Source organism: Lineus longissimus, chromosome 8, assembly GCF_910592395.1.
Source record: "Lineus longissimus chromosome 8, tnLinLong1.2, whole genome shotgun sequence".
Taxonomy (NCBI): domain Eukaryota; kingdom Metazoa; phylum Nemertea; class Pilidiophora; order Heteronemertea; family Lineidae; genus Lineus; species Lineus longissimus.
Window position 1 is genome coordinate 18,434,288 of NC_088315.1, and position 26,164 is coordinate 18,460,451.

General features: G+C 42.1%; 2 protein-coding genes across 2 annotated transcripts in view; one reads left to right on the top strand and one right to left on the bottom strand.

The window, feature by feature from the left end:
- LOC135492143 (serine/arginine-rich splicing factor 7-like) overlaps positions 1-10,604 on the bottom strand; it is an 87,939-nt gene extending 77,335 nt beyond the window's left edge. Inside the window, exon 1 of the mRNA XM_064778352.1 lies at positions 10,480-10,604. The gene's annotated coding sequence lies outside the window, so the exon portion shown is untranslated. The remainder of the gene's footprint in view (positions 1-10,479) is intronic.
- LOC135492142 (uncharacterized) overlaps positions 1-23,548 on the top strand; it is a 37,354-nt gene extending 13,806 nt beyond the window's left edge. The window contains exons 2-8 of the mRNA XM_064778350.1: positions 1,516-5,505; positions 5,781-5,968; positions 7,710-7,785; positions 8,124-8,252; positions 18,466-18,576; positions 19,786-19,908; positions 21,088-23,548. Of these exons, the coding sequence (XP_064634420.1) occupies positions 1,542-5,505; positions 5,781-5,968; positions 7,710-7,785; positions 8,124-8,252; positions 18,466-18,576; positions 19,786-19,908; positions 21,088-21,287 (4,791 nt within the window). The 5' untranslated portion in view covers positions 1,516-1,541 and the 3' untranslated portion in view covers positions 21,288-23,548. The remainder of the gene's footprint in view (positions 1-1,515; positions 5,506-5,780; positions 5,969-7,709; positions 7,786-8,123; positions 8,253-18,465; positions 18,577-19,785; positions 19,909-21,087) is intronic.
- Positions 23,549-26,164: the final 2,616 nt, after the last annotated feature.

The following is a 26,164-nucleotide window of genomic DNA, read 5'->3' on the forward strand; positions in this document are numbered from 1 at the left end:
CCCCATGGCTCGGCTGTACCATCTGGAGCCGCCCATGTCCCCAAAGCTGAGGCCGGATCAAAGGGAGAATTTAACAGAATTCTGTGCGATGATGAGGAGGGTGGGATTTAGGTCCATCCCTCATCCTGTTTTGACGGCCCATCCTGCCTTTGACAAGGATGGTTTACACTACAGCTGGGAGGGGATGAGGGAGGTTGGACTCTTTTTGATCGAGTACATCCGCCGGCAGGATTAAAGTGGGGACCCCTTTCCTAGCGCTCTGCAAAGGATTGGTGGTGGGATCGCTCTGACCCATATGGACCCCAGCCCAAGTGTTGTTTTATATTCTTCCTTGTGCAATTACCGTGTTTAGAAGGACGTTCTCTACTCGGATTTATTTTTGGATATTTGTGTATTTATCATGTTTTGTTTATTCTGAAGTGTCATACTAGAGACATAGCTAATGGACACGTGAAAGACTTGTACAGTGAAATATTATGAGACTGGAGTTTACTGTAAAGGACTGCTGATTTTGGTAGTTTTCATACTCAGTTCTTGATTCTGACTGCTGAGGGCGTGCCGGAAGTGCATTTAATCATTTATTATTTTTGTATCGAAATTTGATAACCATGTATTTTGTTTTGTATGACAATCGTGTATTTCGTTTTGTAACTGCCTGTGTACCGTGCTATGTAGTGTTCGATCCTGAGGCTCGACCAATTTTGGTGGGGATGGTGTGGTGATCTGGTAGCTCTTGGTGTGTTGGCCTTAGGCCAGATGGCGCCACCAGTCTCTTCGGAGGCTGCCGGGTGACAGGACCATGATGAGACACCGTAGGAGTGGGGAGGGTGAAGACGGCATGGTTTTAGATGAGATGTGAGGATTCTGTGTCGAAGGAATAAAGGAGTTTTATAGACATGAAGGTATGTTAGCGTGAGTTAATGCCGAGCAAGGAGAAGTACCCCCGACGAAACTTCACAAAAGCAAACTAATCAGTTCTAAGGGCAGGTTTGGAATGTTACACCTTGGTATAGTTTATGAACGTGTGATAGTCTTCATTTTTTCCGAGCCGCCATTGTAAAAATCGAAATAGCCTCTTTCACTGCCTCGCGCCCTTGAGGATTCAAAATAAACTAATGTCGTCTGCCTAGTATTTTTCCTTGAGAGCCAGGTCAAAACTAGTTCGTTTCAAAATGGATAGATGGCCATACCGTTCAAAATAGATCATCGATAGCAATTTAAAAATCGGGTAGGCCTCAAACCGAATATGTCCGGTGAAAGGATCTGGGGACAACTTGTTGAACCGGACATATCCGGTACCGTTATAGGGCTGAAAGAGTTAAGAATTGTTTTAAAATATATTGAAAATAAACGCATCGGCCACCGTACATGATAGCAAATTGCTTGGACTTGAACTTGAGTCACTCTCGATATGGTCGATTATCATTATATTTCTTTATAAACTAAATTTCGATGTTCATTTTTCTAACGTTTTATTGGGAATACTGTTTTAACTGTGAATACTTTACATTTCAGTCTCCAACTAGTTAACTAAGACAAGAATGGATTTTGAAATTGCTACAACACCAGTTCAGGCAGAAATTGAATGTCAGCCGAAGCAGAATGCTTCAAATGATGCAGCAAGTTATACTGCAAAAGACTGTTCTCCATCTAATGAAACCATTGATAAGGAGGGTGCTGAGAAATGCCAATACTATGAACAATGTATTCGTTTAGAAAGGTTGACACGTCGTCAGTTGATAATGCCACTGATCGGCAGCGATTTTTTGTTCAAAATTTGCGTACAAGTTTATGCACAAGTCTCAGATGAGCTTTCTGAAATTAAGTTTGATCTGAAACGTTGGCATAAAATAAACTCGGTAAAACACCTTACGTATGAGAAAGAAAAGACGAATTTGTGGAAGGGCTGGCCAAACTATGAATTTACAGAAAGGACAGTTTGGACTGGAAATCAGAATGAAAACATTGTCAACCAAGAAAAATCTGAGATTCAGCTAACTTACCCTGATAATGATAAGGGCTCTCCGGAAAATAGTAACACTTCTGCAGCAAATGAGAAAGAGTTTGATGATGAAATACATGATGAAAACGTTATTCATACTGAAGTTCCCCTTGATGATGTCTCTGGCGGGGAATACTATGAAGAATATAGTGTAAGATGTAATGATGATGATGGCTTGGTGGACAGTCGTGACACTTCTGCAACTGATGAGGAAGCTGTTGATGAAATACATGATGCGAACGTTATTCCTACTGAAGTTCCCCTTGATGATGTCTCTGGCGGGGAATACTATGAAGAAGATAGTGTAAGATATATTGATGATGATTGCTTGGTGGACAGTCGTGACACTTCTGCAACTGATAGGGAAGCTGTTGATGAAATACATGATGCGAACGTTATTCCTACTGAAGTTCCCCTTGATGATGTCTCTGGCGGGGAATACTATGAAGAAGATAGTGTAAGTTGTAATGATAATGATTGCTTGGTGGACAGTCATGACACTTCTGCAACTGATAGGGAAGCTGTTGATGAAATACATGATGCACACATTATTCCTACTGAAGTTCCCCTTGATGATGTCTCTGGCGGGGAATACTATGAAGAATATAGTGTAAGATGTAATGATGATGATTGCTTGGTGGACAGTCATGACACTTCTTCAACTGATGGGGAAGCTGTTGATGAAATACATGATGCACACATTATTCCTACTGAAGTTCCCCTTGATGATGTCTCTGACGGGGAATACTATGAAGAATATAGTGTAAGATATATTGATGATGATTGCTTGGTGGACAGTCGTGACACTTCTGCAACTGATGGGGAAGCTGTTGATGAAATACATGATGCACACATTATTCCTACTGAAGCTCCCCTTGATGATGTCTCTGGCGGGGAATGCTATGAAGAAGATAGTGTAAGATGTAATGATGATGATTGCTTGGTGGACAGTCATGACACTTCTGCAACTGATAGGGAAGCTGTTGATGAAATACATGATGCAAACGTTATTCCTACTGAAGTTCCCCTTGATGATGTCTCTGGCGGGGAATACTATGAAGAATATAGTGTAAGTTGTAATGATGATGATTGCTTGGTGGACAGTCATGACACTTCTTCAACTGATAGGGAAGCTGTTGATGAAATACATGATGCAAACGTTATTCCTACTGAAGCTCCCCTTGATGATGTCTCTGGCGGGGAATGCTATGAAGAAGATAGTGTAAGATGTAATGATGATGATTGCTTGGTGGACAGTCATGACACTTCTGCAACTGATGGGGAAGCTGTTGATGAAATACATGATGCAAACGTTATTCCTACTGAAGTTCCCCTTGATGAAGTCTCTGGCGGGGAATACTATGAAGAAGATAGTGTGAGATGTAATGATGATGATTGCTTGGTGGACAATCCTGAAACTTCCACTACTGAAGGCATAGAGATGGATGAAATCTCTAGTGGTGAGGAGGACCATGAAAGAGATACCCTTCCTCCTGATTATAGCCTCTTGGGTTATGATGATACCATGTACAAACGTTGCAGTACGTGGTGCAAAGAAATGATGGCGAATGATACGTGGGAGTTGACTTGCCCAAAAGATGACTATGACCACCGTGTTTTGAGGAAGGATGTTGACGAAGTTGAATGGTATAGCCAAGTGGATGAGTACTGTAACATTGTTGACGGTTGCTCAGTTACTGATCCCTACAAGTCCAATTGTCCAATGATGTCAGGTATGGACACCCAGGACCCACGAAGAGTTTACTTGTTCCAAGAACCAGATGGCACCACTTCTATCAATGTTGTCCAGGCGTCTGCAGCAAGTGACGGCAGACAAAGCTTTTCATCAGGTTTTCTCCTGTCTTGCCTTGCACTGGTCGCCTTCATGCAGAATATGAAAAAGAAAGTCCCTTCAAACTTCGACATTGGTGTGAATATGATGAAAAGTAGTGGTACATGGCCACCGGAGAAGACTTCCAGACCTCATATGGCAATGAAGGACATTGCCATGAAGGCTGTAGCATGGCTACTGATAGGCTTTATTTTAAGTATTGCTGCTGCATCTTCACCAAATTACACAGCAAATACTTTGAAGAATGAGCTGATCGATTTTACATCCTTGAAAGGCGGTTTTCTGGGTCTCAAGAGGGTCGAATTGAAGAACATTCTCTGCGACCAAGCTTCCCAAATTTTGAGGAAAGCAGCTGCACCTCTTGAGGGTGACATAAAAACGCTGAGCACCCTTCACTGGGAAAATCCATGGAAACTTCGAAAGAAGGATTTTCTGAAAGATGTCCTGAATATTCCTGACTGGATCCAGCTTCCACTGCAGATTATAGAAGTCTGTCCCGTCTTTGAAAGGCGTGGATATGAAGATGAATTCACAAGACTTGCGTCGTTCAGTAGATGTCCTGAGGAGAGATGGTTACCAGCCGTCCCGTTGGCAGAGAATGGTTTTTACTTTGAGCCCGAGTCTTCTGTTGTATGCAATTTTTGCAAAAACAAGATGAACACCTGGCAAAACAGTTGGGATCCAAAGCAGAAGCATGTACCTAATTGTCCATTCTTGAATGGTAATGATTGCGGTAATATTCGTATGGAACCATCCAGAGAAATTGGGACGTACCAGCCTGCAATTCAATCAACCTTCGACGAGCTGCAGATTCCACAACTTCAGAACAAAAACAAAGTTCTCCTGAGGAATTCAACACGATCTGTGGAATCATTCAAGAATCCACAGCTACAAAATGTACCTGAGAACCAAATGGGATCCTTAAGCATAAATGTCACTCAAGGTCAAGGACAGGAAGATGATGCGATGGAAGATGAACCCCAGCCATCGACTTCAAATTCGAATTCATCCCAACAGCAACAAGAAGGGGGAGGTGGACTGCGCTATTTTGTCCATTCCTATGATAAAAGTGGACGCCCAATCAGTACCTCTCAGAAAATGGAATTCAACAGTACCGAGGAGAAAGCTAATGCCTCCATGAAGAAAGAGGCGGATCGACTTGAATCCTTCAACAATGTCTGGAAGAAAGGAGATGTCATTTCACCTGAAGAGTTGGCCAAGTCTGGGTTCTACTACGCTGGAACTGGTGATCGAGTCCGCTGCGCTTTTTGTAATGGCGTGTTGCGCAATTGGGCGGTTGGAGACCGGGCACCAGCTGAGCATAGGCGTCACTACCCAACTTGTCCCTTTGTATTGAATCTGAATGTTGGAAACGTACCCTCTTCCCAAGATCTGAGTGGACTTCAAACATCTACTGCTGCCACTACTAATCACTCTGAACAAAAACGACAAGCTGCCCCAGCCCGAGGACAGCAATCGGCACAAAGCAGTGGCCCTGGGGTTACCCCTCCGGCTATTCCCGGGACGATTTTGATGCCAAAGCACTCTAACTTCAGAACTGTGGAGTCCCGTCTGCTGACATATGATAATTGGCCATCCTCTAATGTGCAAAGGCCAAATGAACTCGCTGAGGCTGGATTCTTCTTCACAGGTAATTCTTTTGTTACAAATGGCTCGGCCATCTTTGGTAAAAAATTTCACAAAATTCAATATTTGACATTCAGTTTCCGGGGATTTTCCAATGCAGTTCTTTGCGCAAGTAACAAAGATATATGTGGTTGACGGATTTTTCTTTATTTTGCCTTATGGTGGGTGGACATTTTGAGTAGCGGACTGGCCCGACCATTGCCGACCACCATTGGCAAAACCCTGGTACTTTTACTGTTTTGTAGTAAATGTTTCATTCTGATATATCACTCTTTATAGGCGCCAATGATAACGTGAGATGCTTCCATTGCGATGGTGGTCTGCGTAACTGGCTCGACTCGGATTTGCCTTGGATTGAGCATGCCAAGTGGTTCCCAAGATGCGGCTTCTTGCAGAGAGCGAAGGGAGTCGAGTTTGTATTAGAAGAGACTCGCAAACATAACCAGCAGAACGTTACAACTGCCGTGGTAGGTGTACTAATAGCATTACGCGACGTTACTATTTATAGCTCACAAGGTCATTTGAATAAGATATTGATGACGTTTTAGTCACGTGACAGTCGGACATCGATACTTATTTCTACGCATTTGAGCTTATTTCAAAGTCAATTATCTTTGACCCTGCATTGTTTTTAGCATGAATGATACCATAGAGTCAGAGAGAGAAATATTCAGAACAATTATGTAGTATTTCAAACACTCGGACATGTGCCAGATTGAATCTAACTGCCCTATGCTGTGGTCACACTGGGGTTTTAACACGAATTGAATTCGAATTAAAACGTTGATACGTATTGGGGCGTCACACTCAATTCGGTTCATACCGATCTCAATCCGCTTTAACCAACACGGTTCTTAAACCGAATTGAATGCGAATCAGCTAATCCGAATCAACGAAACCGTATTGAGATTTCAAGTGTGACGCGCTTGATACGAATTAAGGTTTTCGATCGCACTGCGCATGCGCCCGGCGCATGGAAAGTGACCTTTGACCGCGGGAACTAGTGCTCCGAACTAGTTAACTGATGTATTTAAATGATCTCATTAACTCAAATCGTTTTTCGTTATGCCATAGAATAGGGAAAAATCAACTCCCTTGCACGTGACTTGCATTTCCATTTCCTGGCAAGGTATGTTGCCGCCGGTTCGTTGGTCAAAGGTACGCTGGTCAGCAACATCGTCGCGGCGGGGTTTTCCCCGGTTTTGGCCTCGTTTTCGAGGGCGAGGCCGGGATTCTCCGCATTCAGCGACGGTGGTGTTGACTCGCTGAGGACACTCCTCTTTGACCCGAACTTTGGCAATAGGCATGGCCGGGAGATGGAAATGGTCAAGCACCTTACGCGATTTTAACTTGTTAATAATGACTGTGTGATACGTTTTGAAATTGTAAATTTTATTCTCCCATATGGGAGGCTTATAAATAATAATAATAATAATAATAGATGGCGCGTCGTTAGTATGCATTGAGTGTGGCGCGTTTAAACCGATTTGAATGCGTATTCGGGCCAGTGTGACGCGACCGTTCTGAAACTGGATTAACCAATTCGTATTCCGGACAGCGCTCTACGGAATTCGGTTTCAATTCGCATCCAGTGTGAACACACCACTAGTTAGAAAGCCTGAATCCATTACGAAACCGCATGTTTGTCCGACATTGCCTGTAATTCAGCGATGGGGAAATAAAGGGCAGCAGCTGCAGTGACCTCATTATCGTGGAATGCTATTGAAAGCTTTCGTGCTCCTCAGAAATTTGATGCTGTGTTTTTGTTTGAACTTTCTTTATCGTGGCCTTGGAAGTTGTTTGAATGTGGTCACACCAAGCTCAGTGTAACATGTTTTAATTCTCAGGTTTGCTTGACATCTTTCTAGCATTGGGTCTCGGGGGAGACATTTCTGCTTATCTAAGTATAGAACCAGTTTGAGATTTATACAATGGAACCTCCCTTAGCAGACACCTCTCTATTAAGGACAACCTCTCTATTAAGGACACTAGTTTTGGTCCCAAATTGATAGTTTCTATTCAACTTGACCTCTCTAATCAGGACACCTCTCTATTAAGGACAGCACTTGCCAGTCCCGAAGGTGTCCTTAATAGAGAGGTTCTACTGTACTTGGCGAATTGTAAATTGTGTTGTTGGATGCAGAATGCAGGTGGTATTGTTAGACATAACATATTTGTATTCAAGAGTTTCGTTTTTTCCTTTTTCAGGCCCAAAATCGAGGTTCTACTGGAATGACAACAACTACGACTCACGGTGTAGGAATAGTGGAAAGGCCTACAACAGGTATAATGGGAGAGACTGACACTAGATCCAACGGTGTTCCTAACCTCCTTGGCTCATGGCAACCAATGACTTTTCAATATATGAGATGTCAGGATTGAACAAAATTCAGTTGAGCGCCAGGCCCTTAGGCCTCTTGTTCAATAGATTTAATGTCAGGTTTGGGCTGAAATCACATCCTTTTGTAGCATGGAGATTTTGGAATTTTGTTTTTATACGAGAAAATATGAATCATGCCTACGGATCCAACAGTGTGTCATACGGGGGGGGATTATTTGGGCGTTGGGGGGGGGGGGGGGCGTGACAATTCCCATTATATTTCTGGCTCTGTTTTGTTTTAGGTGTCCGAAGGGTGGAGGCTCGCGAAGTTAGGGCGAGGTTCGACACCGACAGTGTAAAGATGGTCCTGGATATGGGATACAAGGAAGCCGTCGTGAAATATGTCATCTTGGAGCGTCTTAGATACACTGGTAGGCATAACAAAAACAGATTCGAAGTGATGAGAGCTTCTATAGTCTTCGGCAAGATGTTGAGAAATGTCGCATGCAGCTCGCATTTTCACAATTGCCCTTGGATTTTCACTAAACCTATCTCAAATAGATCTGTACATTCTGTCCTGCCGTTTTCATTCAAAAATTCACTCCGGCCACAACCGCTCCAGAAAAAGGCCCGTGTTTGCAGCGCAGGAAAATTTACTACAGTAGAACCTCTCTATTAGGACACCCTTGGGACTGACAGGTGCTGTCCTTAATAGAGAGGTGTCCTGATTAGAGAGGTCAAATTGAATGGAAACAACCAGTTTGGGAACAAAACTAGTGTCCTTAATAGAGAGGTTGTCCTTAATAGAGAGGTTGTCCTTAATAGAGAGGTTGTCCTTAATAGAGAGGTTGTCCTTAATAGAGAGGTTGTCCTTAATAGAGAGGTTGTCCTTAATAGAGAGGTTGTCCTTAATAGAGAGGTTGTCCTTAATAGAGAGGTTGTCCTTAATAGAGAGGTTGTCCTTAATAGAGAGGTGTCTGCTAAGGGAGGTTCCACTGTACACACAAGGCTTTGCAAATTTGCGAAGGTGTCATGATTAATGCTGTAGCACCAGCTGCAGATGATTTGTTGTAACGTCATCATCGTGCAACATGTTTGCCATATGCATTTAGCATGGGGAACATATCCTTCACAAAGTCATCATTTTCTGGAGCGGCCGTTGAAAGAGTGAAGTTTTGATTGGATTAAATCGACACGATATGACGTAAAGTTTCATATGATGAGGTATGTTTTGATGAAAATCCAAAAGAAATTGTGAAAATGAGAGCGATATTCGACATTTCTCCACATCTTGGAGCTGAGTATAGTGTGTCAGCTGTCATCTCATCTTTGACTATGGGTGAAATGCATGGCATGTACATTGGCCTATGACTCGTGAGTGATAGGCACTTTGACTGTGGGTGACATTCGTGGCATGTACATTGGCCTATGACTGGTGGGTGATGGGCACTTTGACTGTGGGTGACATTCGTGGCATGTACATTGGCCTATGACTGGTGGGTGATGGGCACTTTGGCTGTGGGTGACATTCGTGGCATGTACATTGGCCTATGACTGGTGGGTGATGGGCACTTTGACTGTGGGTGACATTCGTGGCATGTACATTGGCCTATGACTGGTGGGTGATGGGCACTTTGACTGTGAGTGACATTCGTGGCATGTACATTGGCCTATGACTGGTGGGTGATGGGCACTTTGGCTGTGGGTGACATTCGTGGCATGTACATGGCCTATGACTGGTGGGTGATGGGCACTTTGACTGTGGGTGACATTCGTGGCATGTACATTGGCCATGACTGGTGAGTGATGGGCACTTTGACTGTGGGTGACATTCGTGGCATGTACATGGCCTATGACTGGTGAGTGATGGGCACTTTGACTGTGGGTGACATTCGTGGCATGTACATGGCCTATGACTGGTGAGTGATGGGCACTTTGACTGTGGGTGACATTCGTGGCATGTACATGGCCCATGACTGGTGAGTGATGGGCACTTTGACTGTGGGTGACATGCGTGGCATGTACATGGGCCTATGACTGGTGAGTGATTGGCACTTTGGCTGTGGGTGACATTCGTGGCATGTACATGGGCCTATGACTGGTGAGTGATTGGCACTTTGGCTGTGGGTGACATTCGTGGCATGTACATGGGCCTATGACTGGTGGGTGATGGGCACTTTAGCTGTGGGTGCATAGTTCCCACCATTCAGATATGATAAAAGTAAGTTCTACTGTTCGTTATGATTGATATCCACTGTTGGCACAAAATGGCGCTAGCCAAAAATGGCTACAGTATGAAAGAGAAATTGTCAACATTTGTTGCCACGGTAGCATCATTGGAAAGTGGACATCTAATTTTATGATTTTTGCTCGTGATGCAAGGCTGTTTGGATGGTTACGGTTCCAGTTCTTGTGTACTGTTTATTGAAGTTCTTTGATCGGTTTGGAGAAGTCACCGATCAGCTTAAAGCGACATAGACGGGGTGACTTCTGTACCCCTTGCTCACTGCAGGCGTACAGGTATTCTCCCAATGTACAATGTACAGTCTGATGAATATTGCATTCTACGCTGCGTCCTGCTCTTTTCGGCGACTGCTCTTTCGCTAACTGCTACCATGAAAAACTACGGTGTGCTACCATAACAAATTGGGTACTCACCGCGATATATATTCGGTTCTTGATCAGATGGAAGTCCCTGCTCCATAGCTAGTCTTTCCTCGTGTCCGGGCGGGCCCGATATTGTATGCTAACCTCTGGTTGTTCTGAAACATAAAACTCTGATAGTGCAGTCCTTTGAACTCATAAAACCAAGGGTTTGACGTAATCAAACTTGTCTCCAGCTCTAGTCCATTGTGATTTCAAATAATGGGGTTAGTGCCAAGTGATTGATGTATTAACCCTTTTGTTGGTAAATTTTCATGCTGAAATTACCCAGTCTTGACGATCTTGACCCCCCCTAGGGGAGTATTGAAAACCTCATTCACAGCTTATGATATGTAATTCAAAAAGACAACTGGGCAAAGGTCTGCGTCGTTCGTTCACTGTCCTCATACAATTACAGTTGGTCCAACATAATCTTATTTCTAATTCTAACGTCAGGCAACGCCCCAATACATGTAGTCAGTCATAATGCATCACACATACATGCTTGCGTGCTTACCTGCTTGCCTGCTTGCGTTCCTGCTTGCCTGCTTGCCTGCTTGCCTGCTTGCCTGCTTGCCTGCTTGCATGCTTGCCTGCTTGCCTGCTTGCCTGCTTGCATGCTTGCCTGCTTGCCTGCTTGCCTGCTTGCCTGCTATTTGTATACAATTGGTGTTGGTATGACGTTTTTCGATCGCTGCGTGATAATTTAGGCTATGTGTACCCTGGATTTGTCATATGAGTGTACCACAAGGTAGTGGATTGTTTCAATCTGTCCAAAACTGCAAGTTTTCTCTTTGCTGGAACAGCAGTGGCCTGGGTCATTTTTATGGAAAAAGCCCCTGAAGTAAACCGACAACGTAAGCCTTTAAACTTCATACTTGAAGGCTAAAACTTCAGCTGAAGGTCCATCCTGAATAGTATAAGGAGGCAAAACAATACATCTATGTGACTGAGGCCCTCAGGTGCATCTGGGACCTTGGGGAGGTCATCTTAACCCCTCAACATCAAAAACACTTCCACTTTCAATGGAATTTCCATATGGAAATAACCTGGGGAACTCCCTTCTAAGTCGATGCTTGCATGGAGGACATCTTGCATTTTCTCAAGGCATTTGAACACATACTGGGAATGGATCCTCGCTACAGTAACGATCGCCAGTGAAAAGGTTTTCACTACCATGGTGACCGCACAGGAGAGCAGGTACTGCTCTACATAAACTCATGTAGATTACTCAATACCAATGCACAGACCTACTCTCGTATGCTTGTATGCATACTTCACTTTTATGATGCCATCGGCCACACAATGATGTTGTTTATCATTACTATTGTGTTGATTTATTGCTGAACTATTGATGAAATGATTGTAAGGTTCTTAAAAATATATCCGTCGATTAACTCACCAAAATAGGATAATTCGTTGAAGTGTTTCACTGCTTTCTAGTTCAACAAAATGGTGGACAACCTTGGCCAGAGGACGTTGTTCATCCGGACATCTGGGTTTCCCCAACAAATATCACGAATTGAAGTCACTAATGCGCCCAATGAAATAGTGTGTGGATGTGTGCCAGATTTTAAAATTAGTAAAAGCATTCGACACATTTGATTGTTTCCTTTCAGTTTCGTGTCGGTATTTCACAAGAATTCTGAAAGCAGGCAAGATATGGCAGCACTGCATTTGGCAATAATCTTTTTGTTAAAGGGAGAACATGGGCAATGTTTTTATGAACCTGAAAGCAATGCAGGAGACTCATTTTTAGCCAGCTTAATCATAGACCAATGGGGCTTATGCTGTGCTCAGGGTGGTTAGTGGTGGTCTGTCGTCCATCTGTCCGTCCGTAACTTTTTTTAAATAGTATAGATGGCGACACTTTTGGATAGTTTCGACTGTTGCGATAATTAAAAGTAAGCTCCACTGTTCATCGCTGGTATCGGCTGCCAGCAGATGGCAATGGCGGCCAATAAAATGGCTGCTACATCGAAAAGATTAATATGTCCAAAGAGTTTTTTTCACATATACCTGTTTGATAACTAATCCTGTTTCATCTAAGTATCTCCCCACAGGCGATGTCCAAGACCATGCATTTGAATTATTCTATGAAGAAGTATGCCAGCACAGGGGACGAGGGGAACCCATTTGGGGTCCATACCTACATGTTTTCCGGTACCTGTGATTCATGGTGCCTATGTTTCCCGGTACCTATGTTTCCCGGTACCTATGTTTCCCGGTACCTATGTTTCCCGGTACCCATGTTTCCTGGTACCCATATTTCCCGGTACCCATGTTTCCTAGTACCCATGTTTCCCGGTACCTATGTTTCCCAGTATTGTTTCCTTGTACACAAAAACACTGGATTACAGGATAAGGCCCAGGCTGTTACATGTCAGCTCGAACATGCTTGCTGCAAATTCCTGGAAATCCATTTTCCCTGAATTCGACAATGCATGTCCCTTAAAGAACACATATTGCTTTTTATTTAGTTCAGTAGTAATCCATGCATAACACAGTGGTGATCGGGTCTTTTCAGACCATGGATACCAATACCACGGGCATTGAAGTGCTGCCATCCGACTAACGTTTTATGTTTTATTGTATCATTATGAATGTGATTTACTCGGAATTTTTTTCGTCAGTGTTAAAAAAAGGTGAGTCCTGTACTGAAAGGATATTCTACCAAGGCTCAGACACGGTCAGCATGTACACTGTAATAAAAAGGAAAATGTCAAAAAGCCTCGAAGATTTCCAATAGAAATACTTTCTCTCTCAAACTGAGTTATTTGCATCAACACTATAGATTCATAATAATAATAATAATGAGTCTTTTATATAGCGTAATTCCGTGACACTATAGTTCTCGCTCAAAGCACTTTGGGATATCATATTATTACTCCGGTCTCCACAGAAATCAATCGGGGGTTTCAAGGAGGAACCAGAAGGTGCTCACTTGAACTCGACCAGTAGGGGAACTAAGCAGTGACTCGGCCGGGAGTCGAACCCACGACCTCCTGATCATGAGGCCGACTCTCTTCCACTGCGCTACCGCTGCCCCTTCATGCACTTGATTGGGAACAACGCTTACGAACACGTCACGTTCAGTAATGTAAAACTGTCAGAGCTGCAACGTATCTTGATGTGACGACGGCCAACACTATGTAAACGTTGTACCCAATCAACTGCATGAACCTATAGACATTGTGAGATTTTAGAATCAATGTCAGACCAGTCCGTGTATAATTCATTAGCTCATTTAGACATGAAGGCCTCCTCCACAAAAGTGCAAAACCAAACGGCTAGGCTATGCGTCAATTATAAAGGGAGCTAAAAGCTTAAGGCTAGCTGCTGCAAATACAGCCTCACCACAGCCTGTGGGCTGCAGCCTACACCTAATGCTGACCAGTACTAGTCTGTTGTACTAAGTTATATTCTATCATGTCAATTACATTTAGACTACAGTATGAACTATGTCGGTCATGCATAGGCCAGGCTATACAAGCCTACAAACAGTCTGAATTCATACATGAATTTCAGTGAACTGCAGACCATTTTGGGATGCATCATCGGGCCAGTGCCAGCGTGCCAGTGCCGGGTATTTAACCAACCCCATTTTAAGGGAGACATACTGCAGCGTAGTTTTATTCTCATGACTTTAAATAGTCTCTCATTATAATATGGGGAAACAAGGGTAGCGGGAAACATAAGTACCTTGGTACTGGGACATATAGGTACCATGACACAAAGGTACTGGGAAACATAGGTATGACACACACCCCCCCTCCCCCCCCCCCATTTGCCATCCTATCGATTGCTTGTGGATGACTTTATTGTACTGAAAGTAGGTGGTGTTCACAACTTGTTGGAGTAGGTCACCGAAATGCTTGGGGGTCATCAAGTCTAGGTATGATCTGCCAAAGTAGGATAATCTGACATTGCCAGAAGGGTTGATGGAATATTCCGAGGGACACGGTAGGAGCATTGTATACGGGTGCTGTATTAGCCAGAGTTAGCCCATGATTATGAAGGGAATTTCAAATGAAGGTGACCATGGTCTGTCTAAAGTGCTCTACAACAGCTTTCAATACTCGATGTATCTGAAGAGGCACTCTTGGCATGGCCTAGCAAGGAGCTACTCACGGTGCTGAACCTCTAACTTGCCTGTTGACCAGGTGCCTTGCCCAAGACCTTGCTAGGAGGAGCATACGTTTTCAAGTTATAGTAGTGATAGTGCAATTGGTCCGAGCCATTTGGAGGCCGACATGTGAAGGCCAATCTGAGTTTTCCATAATTTTCAATATGGCCGCCAGGCGGCCATAACAAAGTCCTATTACTCCGAAACTAATGATCGGATTGCAACCAAACTTCATGTGATGATGTATCTATGTACTCTTATCAATATCCCTAATTTTCAGTCAAGTCCCATGACAAATATGGCTGCCATCTTGAAATTTGAACGAAGTCCTATTACTCCTAAACTGGTGAACAGATGTCAACATAGGGACATGTGCTGTGTTAACCAGAGCTAGCCCATGATTATGAAGGGAATTTCAAATGAAGGTGACCATGGTCTGTCTAAAGTGCTCTACAACAACTCTCAATACTTGATGTATCTGAAGAGGCACTCTTGGCATGGCCTAGCAAGGAGCTACTCACGGTGCTGAACCTCTAGCTTGCCTGTTGACTAAGTGCCTTGCCCAAGACCTTGCTAAGAGGAGCATACGTTTTCAAGTTATAGTAGTGATCGTGCAATTGGTGCGAGCCATTTGGAGGCCGACATATGAAGGCCAATCTGAGTTCTCCATAATTTTCAATATGGCCGCCAGGCGGCCATAACAAAGTCCTATTACACCGAAACTAATGATCGGATTGCAACCAAACTTCATGTGATGATGTATCTATGTACTCTTATCAATATCCCTAATTTTCAGTCAAGTCCCATGACAAATATGGCTGCCATCTTGAAATTTGAACGAAGTCCTATTACTCCTAAACTGGTGAACAGATGTCAACATAGGGACATGTGCTGTGTTAACCAGAGCTAGCCCATGATTATGAAGGGAATTTCAAATGAAGGTGACCATGGTCTGTCTAAAGTGCTCTACAACAACTCTCAATACTTGATGTATCTGAAGAGGCACTCTTGGCATGGCCTAGCAAGGAGCTACTCACGGTGCTGAACCTCTAGCTTGCCTGTTGACTAAGTGCCTTGCCCAAGACCTTGCTAAGAGGAGCATACGTTTTCAAGTTATAGTAGTGATCGTGCAATTGGTGCGAGCCATTTGGAGGCCGACATATGAAGGCCAATCTGAGTTCTCCATAATTTTCAATATGGCCGCCAGGCGGCCATAACAAAGTCCTATTACTCCGAAACTAATGATCGGATTGCAACCAAACTTCATGTGATGATGTATCTATGTACTCTTATCAATATCCCTAATTTTCAGTCAAGTCCCATGACAAATATGGCTGCCATCTTGAAATTTGAACGAAGTCCTATTACTCCTAAACTGGTGAACAGATGTCAACATAGGGACATGTGCTGTGTTAACCAGAGCTAGCCCATGATTATGAAGGGAATTTCAAATGAAGGTGACCATGGTCTGTCTAAAGTGCTCTACAACAACTCTCAATACTTGATGTATCTGAAGAGGCACTCTTGGCATGGCCTAGCAAGGAGCTACTCACGGTGCTGAACCTCTAGCTTGCCTGTTGACTAAGTGCCTTGCCCAAGACCTTGCTAAGAGGAGCATACGTTTTCAAGTTATAGTAGTGATCGTGCAATTGGTGCGAGCCATTTGGAGGCCGACATATGAAGGCCAATCTGAGTTCTCCATAATTTTCAATATGGCCGCCAGGCGGCCATAACAAAGTCCTATTACTCCGAAACTAATGATCGGATTGCAACCAAACTTCATGTGATGATGTATCTATGTACTCTTATCAATATCCCTAGTTTCAGTCAAATCCCATGACAAATATGGCTGCCATCCTGAAAATCGAACGAAGTCCTATTACTCATAAACTGTTGAACAGTTGTCAACCAATTTCCATGTGACATGTACACTCTTCAATAACGCTGAAATTCAGTCAACTTTATAACCAAAATGCTACACTTAAATGGCACCGGTAATTATCTTTTGTGCCATTGAGTCAAGAAGAATAACATTATTCAATGGAATCAAAACTGGTGAAACTAGCCAGAAACTGTTCTCCCCATATCCACTGCAAATGGCATGCATTTATAGACATTACCCGAGGTGAGCACATGGTCCCTGGACCATTTCATATACAAGCAACACTCCGGGTCTGTAGACAATTGGTTGGTTTAATTTGTCTCCCCAATACCGCCCGAGCCTTCGATATTGCATTAGATTTTCATGGCAATTCAATCTTTCGGCCCATGCAGTTCAAGGTATCAGAGAGTTCAAAATTGTGCTGCTCGTGTCATCACTGGTGTTTGCAGGTCAGATCATATTACTCAAGTGCTGAACGACCTCCACTGGCTCCATATCCGGGACAGGATAGAGTATAAGATCCTACTCCTTGTATTTAAGTGCTTAAACAATTTAGCCCCACATTACATATCCTCCCTCATAGAAGTCTACCAACCTAGATGCAGTCTCCGTTCCTCATCTGTTGGCCCAGTGTTGGTGCGACCAAGGAGTAGGTTGATAACGTTTGGCGACCGAGCCTTCTCCACTGCAGCCCCCAAGGCTCTGGAATCAACTTCCACGCAGTGCGAGAGAATGTGCCAGCATCTCGGTCTTCAAATCGCATCTTAAATCCTATCTCTTTGGTCGCTACCACTCTTAAGTAAAAATCACTAACCTTGCTTGCATTGATATGCCATCTTTTGTTGATATCTCATGATCTTATGGTTCCAAGAACATGTCAAGAGCAGTATGAGTGATGAACAACTTCCTTTCATTTTCCGATGACGTCTTTTTTTCTTCTCGGGCTTTAAATTTCAAGGAAGTGCCCGGCTTACCAAACAGCGACTTTTTCTTGTCCTGAATGGAGAGCCGAACTCATTTATATCAAAGTAAAGTCTCCAGCTCACCAAACAGGTTAGATTTTTTACCTGTTTGGCAAGCCCGGCTGGCCGAACAGGGTGGCTTTTTAGTGCTGTTTGGCAAGCGGCTCTCCAAACAGGACAAAAAATGATGCCTGTTGCCAAATAGACCCGGCCAAATTTCAATAGCAATTCAATCTTTCGGCCCATGCAGTTCAAGGTATATCCCATTTCAACCTACCTGTGCCTTGGGTATAATGCTAGTAGTTACTAATTGAAGAATCTTTGTCTATTTCTGGAAATCTCATCTAGGAATCATAAGAAAGGCATCTTCTTCATTATGCTTTTTATCTGCTTTCATTTTGTTGGTTCACCTGTACATTACATGTACATACATGTACATGGTGGTCACTCAGATTTGGTCTGAAAGCCGGCATTGATTGATTCGCACATTTTGTGCATGAACCATGCCTTTTGTGATTAACTTATTGATTCATCCCGATTAAGGTGTTCACAAATAACATTATTAAGTAAAAATCACCAACCTGGCTTACATTGATATGCCATCTGTTGTTGAAATATTATGGTTCCGAGAACATGTGACGAGCAGTAACTTCCTTTCATTTTCCGATGACGTCATTTTTTTTCTCGGGCCTTAAATTTCAATAGCTATGTAAAAAAGCATATGTTGGTTGATTTAAAAAAATATTTAAAATTGTGTCAGATGTATTTTAAGCTTCGCTTGCAATTTTTAATCGTTTCCTGCTTCTATTACTAGTCGAGCGGCAGATATCCTATCATCCTGATTTTCTAATAGATGGCAGCACCTCACCATGTGTAATACCATAGCTTGGAAAATATCAATTAAAAAAAAACCTGGTTAACTTTTTTTTCAGCAAGAGAGCATTTTTTGTGCAATCAAGAATAGACACAAATTTCATAGCAACAAAAGTGATGGGTCGTTATCATTGTCTAATTTTGAATTGTGTTTCTAGGTGATGACTTCCCCAGCACCCAAGAGATGCTTGAATCTGTCCTGGCTGAAGATGCCAATCTTGAAGAGAAAGGAATCGCCTACTATGAAAACATTCTTCAACAGGAGTTTGGTAAGTCTCCATGCGAGTGACATCTCGGGAACGTGTTCGACTGTTCTCCACTGTTCTGGAATGGACCGAGAACAGGCGAACACGTTCCCGAGTCTCGAACGGGTTAGTACTGTTGTCATAGCTACCCTACTGGAACCATGGGAAAACCCGGCCAGCAAGTTATTTTCGTCAACAAACAAGGCGCGATAAAATCGATTTCCCGTCTTGCTTCTCGTCGACTATGTTAAAAATTTGTGACCCGTCACAGCAAAACCAGGCGCATGGCACTCTGAGCTTGGCAGGTTGAGACAGACTGTTTGTTCATTTCTCTGTTGTCTGCCTTTTGTGAAATATGAGCACATCAATTTCTTCCATTATCTTCTGGTGTCATTTAGGCTCATCTTCTGTGCGATATGCGCCTGGTTTTGCTGTGATGGGTCACATTTCATTCGTACAAGTGCATATTTACATTTTTTAGTTGTAGAGCCGGTTCAAGTTATTGTTTACTTGTTGAAATCGCACAAAAAGTACACGCAAAAAGCAGACGAACTGTCCTTGTCCGCCATCTTTGTTCTTGGTTCGTTCCCGCTGCACCAGCAGAATGAGGTGGTGAGGGATTTGGCAACAGGGAGCCGCTGTGGTGTAGTGGCTTGGACTCTCGACCAGCGGTCCAGAGGTCCCGGGTTCGATCCCCACTGTCGGCGTGAGACTGTAGGCTGGTCTCTCTGTCTTACTTGCCTCTCTGCACCCTAGGTGTATAAATGGGTACCGGTCAGAAATGCACAGATTATAGCGCTGGTTGAGCAGCTCATCTGTGGTCTACTGAAAGGTTTCAGGACAGACCGGGGTTAAACTGAAAGTCGGATGATAACCTATATCGTAGTTGATATCAGACTATAAACCCTAAACTTTAACTTTAACATGAACGGTTTCCAAACGCATTCTCGCGTGTTCGACTCGTTCGAGAACGGTGAGTCGAATACACCCCTTTTTTGGTGTCAGGTTGCATTCCTGGCTTATGTGTAGAATGCGTTGATAAAACTCAACTCCAAAGTTCCAAGCCACTGAAGTGTTTAACCAGTACTTGTCTGTCTTATAGATTTACCGCTGGCACCAACATTTTAGCTTGAACTTGAAATGAAGCCACAGCTAATCATGTGTCTTGCAGCAGCTGGTTTCCCTAATTTCTAGTGATAAAGTTCACACTCATGTTCAAATTGATGATTGCAGGGAGGCCGATGACAATTGTTTACCCTCAACTGACAGGCATCGGAGGACAATTGGACAATACAGCAGGGCCATCTCCTGCACCTCCTATGACCCAGATGACATCAGCTTCTCTAGAGATTCCAGGTTTGTATCGCATTATTGCTCAGACGATGTCTTTCGTTTACATCTATGGTACTGTGTTCAGGGCTCCAGATAACCCCGGAAAGTATCTTTTGAAGCATGAAACTGGCCCCTCAATTTTGAAACTCTTAACTTAGAAATCTGTTACAGGACTCCTGAGATTTTGTCTGGACTTAAATCTGACTCCTGAGTACGAAAGTCTAGCACGCAGCCTGTGCATTGAACCATTAGTTGGTTCTCTAAACTTTAACTGCTTGGACTGGATCCAAGATTATGGCCGCCTCTTCATGGTGGAACATCAAAGGTGTACGTCGCTCCTAATTACTGGTGGTCCAGAAATGCAGTTATACACAATGCCGTAGTGCAGTAATCGTGCATACAAATTTGCTGAAATTCGATATTTGTAGTACAAATGTATTTGTATATCTGTCTTCGCTGTTGAAATTTTTATTCAGTACGTATTCACACAAGTTGACACTTTCAAAGTCAATTACTAGTCTCAAATATCTAACCAACAGGAGGCCTTTAATAGTACTGCTGACCAACTAGGATATTCAGCATACTTCAGAGCTTCGAGGTGCTTGTAGTAAACGAAAACCAGAACTCTACTGTCACATGGCTGTTCTATCAGTATCACTCTCCAGTAGGCCTCCTACCAAGCCTCACCTTGATTAAATCAATACCTCAATCGGCAGTAGTCCCAATGAGATTTCCAGATTTCGTGTCTTGTTACGCATACGCATTGATAATTGTCCAAGGTAGCCAAGCTATAACAGAGGTGTGCTATGAAATTCATGCGAAACTAGATGCACAATCTGGATATTTTGTTTATATTTTCCTCAAAGGGGTATTGCAACCACATGCAAGCTCATTTATCTCATAATAGATGGATATCTGCTGACGTCACAGCTAATTTGTAAACATCATTCGTGCCCACTCCTCGTATCCAAGTGAAACCAAAAACGATCGTGCAACATTGATATTGTTACGTCCCGCCATCCCTTCTGTTGAGATACGAGTATGCACGCGCGCAGCCAACGGTAATGACGTCAGAATGACGTCATTTTATAAACAAAGATATCCATCCAGTAGGAATGTTTCTCTTCTTCAGAACTTGATTTTCGAACTTTTGAGACTTCAACCCCGAACTGAACGCTTTAATCATAAAATGTATTGTTGCAGGTGATGAAAAATCTCTTGTGGAAGAAAATCGCCAGCTGAAGGAGCAGACGACGTGTAAAATCTGCATGGATAATGAGGTCAGCATGGTGTTCGTCCCCTGCGGTCACCTGGTAGCCTGCGCAGACTGTGCGCCTAACCTCCGGGAGTGTCCGATATGCAGACGCCCGATTACAGGCACCATCAGGACCTTCCTGTCGTAAAAACACTGTGTAATCAGGAATCTAACAGGATGAACATGCTCCTCCACTCACGAAAGTTTTTGAAGAAGAAAATCGAGTAGACGACCAGTATGCTGTTAAATGTATTGATGTAGTACGATGTATGATGTGTAATTTTAGTTCAAGCTGGATTCAACTTCAACAGAATCAGTATTGAATCAGATGGTGAAAACTGGTTAAATGAGCCCAGAATTAATTCATCACAGAATAAGTTGATATGTTTTGTGGGATGGCCTCCACAGAACTGACTTGTTCGTACTTGTTTCTTAGTACCCTGAACGATCATTGGGTATTTTAATGGCAGAGAGGGTGTCGTGTGGAGGTTGTTCCTTCAGGACTGTCTGACACTAGCTAGACTGTGCAGTACATTAGTTATAGCTTGTCCAGTCCGTAGGAATTACGTGAAGGAGCCTGATGATCGTTTGACAAAAGGGATCAATCATAAGCAATCACTGACTGAAATCGTTATCCGAGTGTAAGTCGATACCTGCCATTCCATAGCGCAAAGCCTTGGGCAAAGAGGCTTGGGTTGAAGAGGTCGACCTTGTGACTGATTTTATCATAGATGAGGACATTAAAACTCTAAACGAGAGTTAGTATGGAGTGATACTCTTGTACCAGTTGGTAAGTAGGGCAATGTTTTTTATTGTGGTATGGGAGCAATTTCATTATTACCAATCCTTGAAATCGAAACGAGATTATTTGAGAGCTATGAAAAGAGTGAAATGTACTGTGGGCCAAGGTAGGTGTTTTTGTTTGGCTGTTTTTCGAGTCCTAAGAAGGTGACGCGTTAACTATTCATGAGAAAGGTAAGTACCATTTAAGTTATACATTTTTACAAGTGCTCTAAATATGTTGTGAGAAGCTGTATTTGTCCATACCAAATGACAAATCTTTGCCAGAGAAACTTTCAGCAATTGGATAACAGATTTCATCTCCGATGTTCTTCCTGCTGAGTTTGCTGTCGTAATCTACTTTCGGCCTGGGACTGAGAGACCTGGTTACCTGATTTCTGATTCTATCACTGCTATCCCTCCTGGCGGAATAACCAATCCAGGGATTTTGCCAAAAACCAGCATCTTTGGACCACGTTTGAGATGATGTCATTTTCAACATGGAGTGGTTATACATGAAGGAAATGTCATTGACCCAAGTAAAAAATGTGATGTCATTCTCTCTGCCATTACCTTCGACATATCCCTTGTGCACTGAAACTTTAGTGCAATGGGACTGGGGTTAACATGGAAGCAAGTAGGAACTCTTGATGATCCCACAAGACCATGAATTGAGTTATGTGACCATTTACTGTTGCACATCACTATTGTAATCCAGTTTGTTACCATGTTTGTTATCTAATGAGGAACCTGCACAACGAAACCTGCCAATAGAGGGCCCTGCAGGCAAGTGGACCATGGTTGTAATGAGAAAGCCATTTCCCGGGTCAATGATTATTGAATATTTCATCCCTAAATTACTCTAGATGGAGAAATAGCACCAAAAGTGTTGTTTCATTGGTCCTTAATTCTATTTTGTTGAGTTTTAGTGAGAAAATCTACAAAACTAAATTTTAATGGAAAATGCACGGGAAGTGTACCTTTTAGTACTGGTGCTGCCATCTGGATTTTTAGTTCTGCAGGTTCCTCATTGGTTGGGTACTTTACTCGCTCTCTCTGCTCCATTCCTCGGATCGTCTAGGACATTCCGGAGGAAGACAAAGGCAGAAGCCTGTTTTCTGTGGACACGATTTTCCTTTATTCAACTAGGCTACATGATGCTTCTGTGCATTCTCTAACTCTCTCTGCTGCGACTCTCTCTGACTGCGACTCTCTCTGACTGCGACTCTGATTATGACTTCTACAAACTCCCCGAAGGAATCAGTTCCTCCAGCTTTTTATACAATTGTTATGTTCATAAATTTTAACAATCAATCACCGCAAATTCATTATATAATTCCAATGCGTTTGGTCTGCCTGACTTAAATATACACTTTACTTTGGACAATTTAACCATATCTGTTTACTTTTAATTTTCAACGTGTAAGAAATAAAATATATTATTATATGTTTACCAAAATATACCATGGTTACCGAAAGAAAGAAATATTCCTTCTCGGTTTAAGTTCTCTTCCTCATCAGATGTATTGTGTCAGACCTAGTTGTGTTATTTTTAAATGCTTTCAAAAAAAGCTATAGTCACATTTTATAGAATTTTTGGTAACATCTAACAAGATTGTTGGGGGAAGAGAACGGGGCAGGGGAGGGGGGGGGGCTTGAACTGAAGGGGAAATTATTTTGTAAACAACTCTCCCATAACCATTAAAATTTGGATGAATATCTGGATGATGACAACATCATTCTTTGACAACAAGATATTTTAAATGATGGTTCTGACGTCAGATGAATCTGAAATGCAGTGATTTCGGGAGACGAAAAACTTTAAAATGAAGAGTGCCTCGAGTTATATGTGAGGTTTCGCTATCCCATTCTGAGAACCAATTCACAGCGTGGGTTTCAATGTACAGTAGAACCTCTCTATTAAGGACACCCTTGGTACTGACAAGCGCTGTCCTTATTAGAGAGGTGTCCTGATTGGAGAGGTCAAATTGAATGGAAATAACCAATTTGGGACCAAAACTAGTGTCCCTACTAGAGAGGTTGTCCTTAATAGAGAGGTGTCCACTAAGGGAGGTTCTACTGTAATATAATGGTATCACAACTATAAACCTGTATGTAGCCTATAAGCATTATGTTATGCTATTTCGATAGTTGCAACGACTAATTTCATAGTTGGTGCAATAATAACTACCAGACTGGTGGAAATCTACCGAAGAAAATGTTTTTTTCACTAATCAATTTTAAGAATTTAGTAGTTTAGTAGCACACCCATATCTATACCTCAGTGACCAAGAAATATTGTGACCTTGATACACTGGCAAAAACTTCCAATAAAAACCTATAAATAGGTAATTTTCTACATAGAATATACAGTAGAACCTCTCTACTAAGGACACCCTCGGGACTGGCACGTGCTCTCCTTAATAGAGAGGTGTCCTGATTAGAGAGGTCAAATTGAATGTAAACAACCAATTTGCGATCAAACCTAGAGAGGGTGTCCTTAATAGAGAGGTGCCCGCTAAGGGAGGTTCTACTGTATATAAAAATTACGTATAAATTTTGGGAAAGAAAGTGCTATACAGATTTTCTAAAGATTCTATAGATTTTTTGTAGACATTTTTGCCTATGTAGATAATAAGTTTAGCGTTGTTTATCATTTATGAGATAGCCTATTGTATGCAATGATCAATTGATCATACCGCTTTAGTGATTGTTACTTTCATATTTCATCCTGATAATATCGAGCCATTTCACTCCATTTGTTTATCATTTATGAGCTAGCCTATTGTATGCAATGATCAATTGATCATACTGCTTTAGTTATTTTTACTTTCATATTTCATCCTAACAATATCGGGCCATTTCACTCTGTTTGTTTATCATTTACGTATGAGATAGCCTATTGTATGCAATGATCAATTGATCATACTGCTTTAGTTATTGTTACTTTCATATTTCATCCCAACAATATCGGGCCATTTCACTCCATACATACTTACTCCCTCAATTTCAGAAACAGGGAGACGGCTTTACATAGGCTATGAGCCTTCTGCCGAATCCCTATGTATCAAATATGTATTTTCTCCTTTAAAATAGAATAAACAAAGTATGTTTGAAAAAAAAAAAATGTCGAAAACAGAAGGACAAGTCGTGTTGTAGGCCCTGTTTGAAAGAGGATGATTATATATTTGATCTTCATGTACATGTATCCTTTTTTATTTTGGGACTCCTTTTTTAGTGGTAAATATTATTACAAACAGTACTAGGTACTCTTTATACAATTCTTTGGCTTTTTGTCAACAAAAAAATTGCGATATTTGACTATTCAAATTAGATGTTATTTGGTGAATGTTATAGAAATTTGGTGTGGCGTTTTAAAATCATATTGTTTTCTTGAGAGGAGTGTATTTTCCTGTTTGATTCTATTTGGATTTTTGTATTCTAGAGTTATTATATTAGTTGGAGTTATTTCGTGAATGTTGTAGGAATACAGGGAATCCCAGAAAAAATGTAATCCTGGCAAAAAGGGTTAATGTGATGAGATCATGCATTTTAACACTTTTGGCGTTGCATCATAGTAAAGTGAAAGCTTTGCCTTTCTGGAAATTTTGCCTTTTTCTGGGCTTTTTACTCTTTTTCTGTATAGTGTGGCATTTTGAGATTAGATTGTTTTCTTGAGAGGAGTGTATTTTCCAGTTTGATTCTATTTGGATTGTTGTATTCTAGAGTTATAGTAGTTGTACTTTGTAGTTATTTAGTGAATGTTGTAGAAATATAGTGTGGCAGTCTTCATGTGTTCTAGCTTTTCATCAATCACAAGCCTTTTGATTGTTGTATATTCTAGATTTATAGCTACCCCAGTTATAGAATCTGGTTATAGATATATCTATATTATTTAGCACAGCTTATGTGGTGTATGTGTGTAATTATATGTATGCTAGGTGGATTTCCCTGAACTTATATTAGCATCTGCATACCTACTAAATTGGAAAATAAGTGGTACAGTAGAACCTCCCTTAGCGGACACCTCTCTATTAAGGACAACCTCTCTATTAAAGGACAACCTCTCTATTAAGGACAGTAGTTTTGGTCCCAAATTGATTGTTTACATTCAATTTGACCTCCCTAATCAGGACACCTCTCTATTCAGGACAGCACTTGTCAGTCCTGAGGGTGTCCTTAATAGAGAGGTTCCACTGTATTCTTTGGTGTATTGTAAACAAAAAAATTACATCATTAGACTGT